The following is a 10490-nucleotide window of genomic DNA, read 5'->3' as shown; positions in this document are numbered from 1 at the left end:
GCCTCCCTCTGGTTTCTTGAAGGTTCTGGAAAAGAGGTGGGGAGAGAGGATTGGAGTGACTTGGGGTGTATCTGGGAGTCCTGACCAATCCACAACTAGGATTGGCAGGGAGAAGGCCTCCTATATATACCCAGGGTCAGCCTGCTGGGGGCAGGATTTGTCGGCTGGAAGAACTGAGTGATGGAGTGTTAGGCTGTCGTGGCCTTTGAGGGAGCCCTTGTTCAGGGGAGGGGATGATCTTGGGCCTGGAGCTCGGAAACTGGGAAGCAATCTCTCCATACAACCCAAACGAGGGGTGTTCTGAACAGGAGCTGGAGAAGGACAGCGGGGAAAATTGCAGGGCAAGTCATCGGGAGGGATCCATCTGGGATCGGTGAATGACAGGCACAGTGAGAAGATCTGGGAGAGACATGCCAAGAGTGTATGTAGAGCCAGAGAGAGAGACTGTGATGTCGTTGGGAATAGAGACAGGCTGCTGCAGCCAGGAGGGATGGCAGAGTCTGCACAGGACTGACTGGTACCAGTAGTCCACTTAGAACACAGCTAGCACAAAAAGACTCTTTTCAGTTGCTATTTGTTGCTACACCAAAGGAGACGGCAGACACCAGCCAGCAAATGGCGACTCCAGAACTGGGGGGCCTAACCATGTGCTAGCTGTGCCAGGAATCAAGTATTGTGCAGTAGAGGAAGCAAAGATGACTCATAAGTGAAGTGCTGGAGGAGTATGAAGCTTTAGAGACTGCAAATACAGATTACAAATATCTTTAATTCGCTTAAAGTCAATTATCTTGGCATCCCATGTTCCTTTTATCCCATCCAAGTTAAATCCCTCAATAAAACCACAAAAACAAGTGATGGACTGTTCATTGTTCAGTGAGGAGTAACTGGAAGTGAATGGTAGACTGAGCAGGGTGACGGGTGGAACTACTACACCCCCATGGGGCGCTGCTACACAATTATATAATAGAAACTAATAAAGGTGGCGTATGGTCTGCTTTATATGCTTCCTCAACTATAAAGAGTCTTGTACCCCTCTCAGAATACATTGCACCCCCTTTCCTGCAGTTTCTTGCTCAATTAAGCCACAAATGACCAGATGGATAGTAATATCTGAGTATAGATGCTGGCCCTTGCAATCTTTCTGCCCTAGGCATTGGTCCAATGGAGCCTTGTGGGCACTTATATGAAAGAATATTTAGAAATGTTTTGTTTTTTTATTTTATTTTTTTAGTATGGAAAATTCATGTGAATCATTAATACCACACACACACACAGCTGATTGCATGAAGATAGGATTTGTTTTATTGAAAATCTAGTAGGTGACAAGGACAAGAGAATGATGATCAAAATTCACCAAATTACTGCAGTAGTACACCAGAATATATATATATAGTCATGATAATCCTAAAACATTCTCAATAACCAGAATCTAGGGCTTAGTATGTCCACCACAATAAAATGCATATTGCATGCTAATAATCCATTAATATATACAATGGTAGACAATACAAATAGGTTCATAATATATTATTATAAAACCAATGCTTCAACTCTATAATAAAACCTGCACAGGATTATGTTAATAAAACCCCCTAAATTCACAACAGAAAACTAGAGTTCCACTTGAATTAAGCACGTGCTTCATATGTGCATTCACATACTATAGGCACATTTCAAGATTATGTTTTTGGGTCTTTTTAATCGGGAAACTACATTGCGAAGCAGAATTCAGCAAAAATTCATATTCTATCCTATACTGATCAGACTGGTTCATATTCTAACTCATTTTGCATATGATCATTGTAATTCAAAATGACTGATTATGCAACAACTCACTTCTTCTGAGTAAAGAAAACTGCATTGCAACTGTATGTACCATAAGGGTCTGTTTACGCTTGAAAGTGTTACAGTAACATGGTGGTACCACAGGGTATTTGTTCTGAATGGGTTCCAGCCCAGGTAAAAATGCTTGCGCTCTATTGTTTTCTCCAAAGCACTACAACGTAACCCATATCGGTCCATGTTATGTACTGCATCATACTATAGCATAGATGCATTCTGTTCATGCGTTTGGGTGGCATTCAATGCTGTTGCACAATAAATGGCACTGCAACACATTGCACTACATGTTGGCACAACATCTGAATATTAAAAGGCATTATTGTGACAAGATAAATGGGCCTGGGCCCTAAAAGTATTGAAAGTGCTCCATGAAAAAAGTGAATGAAAAGTCATATCTTATGCTCTAGCATAATGTAATTCCTAAATAATGTTGGGTGCACAGAAATATCTTCTTTCATGTTGGATCTTTAAAAGTGTTCAATGGCCTGATGTAACACGTGAGTTAACATCTTGAAATTAACTTACAATTTAGGTAAACTTGAATAGTTTACCACCAACCTCTAAAGATGAACACATAGTGTATCTAACTAATCCTAAACCTTGCATAATTTCACTTGTGTCTACTGGGTATCTTGGTGGATGTAGTTCATGTCTCATGCCAAGTTTTGCTTAGGTGAAGCAGATACTGAAGGCCACATAAGAAGAAGACAGAGGAAGACACCAAAAGACTTTCTAGAGATAGGATAATACTATTATCCACAGGGTTCTCCAGAAGAGTCATAAACACATTAGCAAACATTATGGTGATTATGATGTTGATGATGACTTTGATGATGTCTATAATGAGTGGGGCTGGTCACATGGTGGACTTTCACTGTGTGGTGAGATTCTGAAAGTAGAAGATATGATAGTTCAAATTAATAAAGATCTATGTCACATTATACAGGGATGCAAATTGTCTATGTTTCTCATATCAATCCACCATATTCCTGATAGTTCAAATTAATAAAGATCTATGTCACATTATACAGGGATGCAAATTGTCTATGTTTCTCATATCAATCCACCATATTCCAATTATCATTGTTATTGTTACATAATTAGTCAAGTTGAGAAACCTGCTTATGTACCATGAGTTGTAGATATATTGATTTTAGCAGAGGTAGCTCAAGACCTGAAATGTATTTATTTAGTAAACAAGTTGAGAAAGGTTGTCTTGGACAAACATTCAACTGTGTATGTGAAAATGTAGTTATTCCTTTATGTTTTGCAGTATCATGAATGCACACAACTTTTGTAGAAACTGTCTACAGCTAGAATAAGTTCCTGTGCAAGACTATTCCACATTTTCACAGCTGAAAACTACTGTTGGTCATTTTTGGACCAAAGCTCACCATTGGCACATGGTAGGAAGGGAAGCAGGTTGCTGTCTAATCATTCATAATATTGCCACTTTGAATGCTGTTTGTCCCATATACAAGCCGGGCATATCAAAATTCACAGCAGACAATATGACTGCCATGGAACTCATTAGCAAAAAGGGCCTGGAAATATCTGGCTACATAATGATTTATGCAACGTGAATGTCAGATAGCATTTTGGAAATGTATTTGGCTAAAATAAATGTTTATAGAGTATGACTGCTGATTAAAGTGATTGGTATTGGGTTTCAGTAAATGAATGCCATTAAGATGGAGATCATATAGATGGCCTTTTAATTAACAGGAACTTTATTGAAAAGTTTTCGTAATACAATACAAAACAAGGATCGACAGTTACACAGAAAATGCAGGCCAAGTGGCCAAAATAACGATACAATTGAAGGAGACAAAATCATTGTAATAGTTTTAGTATCATCTGACAAAAGTCAGTATAGTCTAAGAGATTTGGTTAATAACTGTAAAGCAGAAAATCTTATGGGGGACCATCAAAACAGGGGTCTCAAAGGTAGGGAAAATATGGGATAGAAAATGGTGGCAGAACGAGGCATATAAATATATACATGAGAAGTAGGGCAAGAACTTTGTTTGTTTAGTTGGAATTCCAGAAGGAATAATGGATAGTAATGACGAATAGGACAAGCTACCATAGGCCAAATACAGCACATGTACAGCAAAAGAGTTAGTATTGATAAATAAGTCATCCTTTCTAATCTCTCAAGAAGGTCTGTGTCAGAGTTTGTTAATGGGGTTGTTAGGGGAAAAAAGCAGATAAGGGAGGTAAGGGTGATAAGAGAACCAAAGGGGGGCATAGGAGGACAACGGTTGTTGGGTGGGGTGAGATGCAGAGGGAGGGAGGATTGAATAGGGTGGCCTACCCTATTCTGGTGCCTAGTCCCCGGGTCATGGGATTGGGTGGCCTTTCAAAGGATCTGCAATGAGGTCCAAACCCTATGGGATGTGTCTAAATGCACTAATGTCCAGGTACTAGTTAAAATGTTTCCCATATTTTACATTCTACACATATTTCCACCAGCTCGCGTCCTGCTTTTTAAAGTGGTTCTAATGCCTGACCTTGATCTAACTCTGTGCACGAGAGCAGTGGCTCTCTCTGCTCTCTCCCTCCTCATAGATTCAGAGACAGCAGCAGGAGCCACTGGTCAATCACAGTCAGTGAGGAGGGATCGGGGGTGGGGTCAAGCCACATTTTGTGTGTGTCTATGGATACACAGAGCCAGGTTGGGAGTAAGCCCCGACAAATGCCCCCATAGCAAGCCGCTATGGTGTGCACTGTGCAGGGGAGCAGGCAGAACAGGTGAATTGGGCCTGCTTTGTGCAAAACCTTTGCACATAGCAGGTAAGTATGACATTTTTTTCTTTTTAAATATAGGTTTACAATCACTTTAAGAAAATATATGTTTACATACCATGGCTGTCTCCTAGAAAACTTTGACTTGAAGTGCTGAAATGTAAAACACACAGTAAAGAATAATGAAGAAATATATGGTATTCTGACTATTCTGTATGGCTTGGTTTAAATAATATATTGGTAAACAAAATGGAAACATTTTATGAACTGTCTGGTTTTAGAATTAGGCTGTTCACCAAATTGTATTGTTCTATTCTGGTAGCTGATTGAATATTATAGCAAATAAATTATATAAAAATGATATTAAATATAACAAGTATTTCTTTCCTCTTAAAAGATTCAGATTTCCTCTTAAAAGATTGGTGTTGCTATAAATTGAGGCCTGCATGTTTTATGGAATATTAGTTCAGTTACTTGTCCTGTGTGAAATACATACTGGATATCATGACCCTCCAATAGGCGCTTATAGGTGGCGATCTCCATCTCAAGATGAGTCTTTTGGTCCATCAGGATCCTGTATTCCTGATTCTGACGTTCCAGGTCAGATCGCATCTGGGCCAGCTGGGACTCTACATTGTTGATCAAACATTGTAATTGGGCAAGTTGAGCCCCAAATGTGGCTTCTGTCTCTGCCAAGGTGTTTTCTAGAGCTGATTTCTGGGAAAAAATAGAGAAAGATTGTACACAAAAAAAACCAGGTAATTGCAGTACAAACTGTTATGCCCCGTACACACGGTCGGATTTTCCGATGGAAAATGTCCGGTCAGAGCGTGTTGTCGGAAATTCCGACCGTGTGTAGGCTCCATCGGACATTTTCCATAGGATTTTCAGACACACAAAGTTGGAGAGCAGGAGATAAAAATTTTCCGACAACAAAATCCGTTGTCGGAAATTCCGATCGTGTGTACACAAATCCGACGGACAAAGTGCCACGCATGCTCAGAATAAATAAAGAGATGAAAGCTATTGGCCACTGCCCTGTTTATAGTCCCGACGTACGTGTTTTACGTCACCGCGTTCAGAACGATCGGATTTTCCGACAACTTTGTGTGACCGTGTGTATGCAAGACAAGTTTGAGCCAACATCCGTCGGAAAAAATCCTAGGATTTTGTTGTCGGAATGTCCGAACAAAGTCCGACCGTGTGTATGCCCTATTAGTCTTTGCAGAATGAACTGAAGGTGCTCACAGACTAAAACAACCAGTAACTGGTCATTGACACAAACTTTATTAATTGGCTGGCAATAATACTTACCAAGCTGAGCTGGCTTTGCAGTTCGATCTCCAAGGTTTGGATGGTACGTCTTAAGTAAATGACTTCAGTTTGTACAGACTGGAGTTGTTCAGAACCAGAAGAAACTTCACGATTCAGTTCCTCAGTCTATATAAATAGAAAGTTTGTTAGAGTCATGTACCCCTTAATATATGGATTCCACACAGTTTTATATATAAAGTCAAAGGAGGTTTATTTCTGATCTTCTGTGAAGAAACATGTCACTAATTTTTAATATACAGTAGCTAGGCTTAAGTTGATTTGCACATTTATATTAGTTTTTATATATTTTAACTTATGCCACTGCATTTTTTTCCATTGTGTACATAGGCAACAGCCTTAAAGCCCAATTGCACCAGTGCAGTAGTTGTGACTGTGCAAGGGGTGTGGTGGACCTCTGAAGATTTCTGTATGAGAGCAGTGGTCCTGATGTTTACTGTAATGGGAAGATTGGGATGGTACATTACAACTGAGCAGTGAAGCTGAACACGTTCTCATCAATATTTATTGTTTATTGGAATATAACCATGAAGTAATAGGGCCTAATGATCAAAATTTAATAGATTGCTATCCCACTATTTTTCTAACAGGTTCAACAAGCTTTTTTAGTCTACAAAAAGACATACCCGTTGTCGGAAAATAGTTTCCACCTCTCTCAGATTCCGCTCCATCAGATTCTCATACTGCTCTCTGATCTCAAACAAGGTTCTATTCAGATCAGCCGATGGAGCAGCATCCACTTCCACATTGACCCTGGCTCCCAACTGAGCTTGCAAAGCGTTGACTTCCTGTAAGTAAAAATGTTAGAAACTAGTTGTGTTATGGGTGCATAATGTGTGCTTTAGAACCTGTGTTGGCTTGGCTTTTGGGCTTATGTCAATGTGCAAATGTAGTGGGCTTTTAGATGCATTTGAGAATAGTTTGAGACATTTCTGAGATCATTTAAAGTGTTACTAAACCCCCTGTGAAACCTAAGGGGTTATTCCTCTGCATTGTGTAAAAGGACTGTTTGATTCTGGCTTCTCTGATCCTCCTCTCCTTTCATTGTCCCCTGATAATTTCCTGATAACACAGAGCCTATGGAGTCAAGCTGCACATGCTCAGTTTGGTGTGTATTTGTACAGAGTTTTCTTTTTCTTGATAGAGTGCATGTGATCAGCACAGGGCCAACCAGCACTAAACAGACAGAGGGTCAGGAGTCTTGCAGTTTTATAGGACAGTCAGAAAATTCCTCCTACCAGCTTTAACCAGTGCTCAGCTGGACACTGATAGAAGTCACAAGACTGCTCTGACTGCTGATGAGAAAATGTATTTAGCAGTTTTTATTTACTAAAATAAATGCATTTCCATGTTCTGTGTACTGTGGGAGACCAGATATAGTGAATGCAGTGTCCTGGGTTTATTAACACTTTAAGTTCATTGACAATTAAAAAAAGATAAAAAAATAACAAAAGGTGTTAAAAGTTCTGAATTTTTTATAGATGGCCCAGGATGGCAGTATACCTCTATAGCAAAAGTGATTTTAACAATATTTACACCTGTTCTGTAACAACACATTATGAATTATGTTTCTTAAAATAAATGTCTGATTTAACTGGAAAAAGGGGTAACAGGTATCCCACCTCCCCATGGTTCCTCTTTATTAGCTGCAGTTCCTCCTGAAGGTTTTCTACTTGTGGCTGTAGATGACATATTTCCCTGTTAATTTCTTCCAGGAGTATACGAAGTCCATTCACATCAGCCTCAACACTGCTTGCCAGTTGGCGTTCCATTTCATACCTGGTGACAAAAGGAAGACAAAGCAATTAGTGCTGATATTGATAATAATGATGAAAGACATGAAATATAGAATGGCCTACTTGTTTCTGAAGTCATCTGCTGCTAGACGAGCGTTGTCTATTTGTAATAAAATCCTGGCATTTTCCACAGAAGTTGAGGAAATCTGGAAATTATAGGTGTTAATTATTAATTTCAAAGGATAAATTCATAGAATGTATTTACTTAAGCTTTGTTCTGTATCAATTAAGGTAGCTTACTGCATATCTGCACATTTACACTAACCACACCCTAAAACATTCCCTTTTAGCATTCAGCTGGTATTCAGCAATGGTGATGAGCGGTGCCATGGGTTTTACAACGCAAGGCATTGTTTACCTTTTTATTAACTTTATTGAAAGTGTACAAAGTGTACACTCCATTCAGGTCTCTACACAGTCCTGTGCTGTAGTGTCCTCCAGTGCCATCTAGTGTGCCGCAGAAAAATGGCGCAAGTCTGTATTTTTCTGTAACACACATCAGAGTGCCCAAAAGCATGAACGAAATGCACTGAGACCCATTTCGGGTGCTATATAAAATATGTAATCTGGTATCCTTTTAAATTCCTAATATGCCTAATCTGTTTTTATATTTTAAATATGTAGGTGTCAGGGTGAGTTTAAAAAATATAAATTTATCATTTATTTACCTGGCCTTGAAGCTCTTGAATGATTCTGAAGAAGCCGCTGTAGTCAGGTAAAGTGCTGGGCTGATTTCTCTCATACCATTCCCGGATATTCCTTTCAAGCTGGGCATTCTGTTGCTCTAGGAAGCGGACTTTGTCCAAGTAGGAAGCCAAACGATCATTTAAATGCTGCATGGTTTCCTTCCCATTGACATTAAACAAACCATGATGGCTAATAATGCTTTTATGGCTGCTGCTGTGAGCACCTCCATGAACGTGCTTGGATATGGAGATTCCTTTGCCTCCTGATCCTCCATGTACACTGGGGGCTCTATAGTGATTACTATGATGGACTTTATGGGAACTTTCATGGTGGGTGGCATGGAATCCTCTATGATGAGAAGTATGAGAACCTGTAGAATGGAATCTGTGGGAGCCTCCATGGTGGGAAGTATGGGAATCTCCATGATGTAAATTATGACATCCTCCATGATGAGAAGCATAAGAACCCCCGTGGTGATCAGAAGAGTGGGATCCTCCATGATGAGAAGCATGAGATCCCCCATGGTGGTAAGAAGAGTGGGATCCTCCACGATGGCTAATTGAAGATCCTCCATGAGGAACACCGTATGTGTGGCTTGGGATCTTAGACAGATGACTACCAACATGGCAGCTTCCATGGTGTGATCCAGCAGAGGAGTGACCACCGTAACTCATGATGATGGATTTGGGTGGTACAGCTGACCTAAAAGTGTGTGTTTCTAAATGGATGTTCTTTACAATATGTTCTCTATTCATTCTGCTGTCTTATATATGGAAGACTGGGAGTGCCACAAAACATTAATTACTAATATTAATGTTTACAAGTATCTGACGGCTCATTTATCCATTGCTTTACATGCTTGACATTAGGATTTAACATTAAACATTTGGTTATCTGCTTGGAAAACTTTAGACAATTTTAAAACAACTTCACAATAATTAATTTATTGCTGCCCAGCTCATTAGAAACTTTTGCTCACTCCACCCTAAAGAAATAACAATAAAGGAAAAGCCAACTGACTTGGCTGAACACACCTCAAATAAAACACTCAAAAATGCAATATTGCAATGATAAACTAATGAAACAATTAATCACAGTATGCAGTTTGTCTAAAGCTGGACACAAAGCATCACATTTATTTTCAATTTGATCAAGCTTATCTGAAATATATAACTACAGTGGTAAAGTGTCAGGTACTACCCAAACAATGTATTCAGTATTCCATGTATATCTATTTAGGTAGCCTGTGCACTTATCAGCTGGCAAATGTTGTTTCTTTGTCATAATAGCATTTCTCTATGCTGTACAATAAAGAGTCAAGGTTTCAAAATATTTCTTACTGTATTATCTTACTTGAGGACCTGTGTTTTGGACACTGTTTAGGCAAATAGATACAGCAAGTAAATTGATTCCTATTGGGAGTGCAGTTAGACCCGAGAGAAACTCTCTGATAATGCTTACCCAGTGTCATTAGTAAAGTCACCGGCATTGGCCCTAAATCATCAACCTGCTTTAGCATTTAAGTATCAATAAAGGCACACTAAAAGTTATATTATAATATTGACTGACAGGCCTCTTTAGCTTGTCTTTACACTATTGTGTTGAAATGGTTTACATCCAAGGCTTTGGTTTCAGAAACACCCTTTAAAAACTATGACCAATAGAGCTAAATGACGAAGGTGGTAGCAAGTAAATCTGCAGAAGAAAATACTCAGACATGGTATAGTTTGAAAAGGCCATTTTCAAGAACTTGTGGCTCAGATGAAGTTTTTAAAAATTGTTCAGAAATTAGGTAGAAGACAGAGGATCTGCTTTCAAGTTGTGCTGAGCAAGAATAAGGAATTGCTGACCACACAGCTGAGCAGTTAAAGAAGCATGTTTAAGATGTTTCTAAATGTGCTTAGTATTCTTTTATTTAGAAGGTTGTAAAAAAAGTTAATAAGCAGAATAGACTAGGACCCACAGTTTTTAATTTCTGACAGAAAAGCTAAAGTTGACCATTTAAAGCCCCTGTACCAATGCATTGCCATAATCTAAGTTTATTAACCACTTCAGCCCCGGAGGATGTGGATGCTCAATGACCGG

The 10490-nt window shown here is 39.3% G+C and overlaps 1 protein-coding gene across 1 annotated transcript; it reads right to left on the bottom strand.

The window, feature by feature from the left end:
• Nucleotides 1-2630: 2630 nt before the first annotated feature.
• Nucleotides 2631-9160, bottom strand: LOC141113770 (keratin, type I cytoskeletal 19-like). Its single transcript, XM_073607050.1, has 8 exons — nt 8387-9160; nt 7782-7864; nt 7545-7701; nt 6549-6710; nt 5905-6030; nt 5087-5307; nt 4709-4743; nt 2631-2731 (listed from the first exon to the last, which is right to left on the bottom strand). Exons 1-8 carry the CDS (start codon nt 9158-9160, stop codon nt 2631-2633), a joined length of 1659 nt encoding a protein of 552 aa, XP_073463151.1.
• Between the last annotated feature and the right edge of the window lie 1330 nt (nt 9161-10490).

The sequence above is a fragment of the Aquarana catesbeiana genome, linkage group LG12 (genome assembly GCF_042186555.1).
Source record: "Aquarana catesbeiana isolate 2022-GZ linkage group LG12, ASM4218655v1, whole genome shotgun sequence".
NCBI classification, from domain to species: Eukaryota; Metazoa; Chordata; class Amphibia; order Anura; family Ranidae; genus Aquarana; species Aquarana catesbeiana.
The sequence above is the reverse complement of the archived record's forward strand: the minus strand, read 5'-3'. Positions and strand labels throughout refer to the sequence as shown.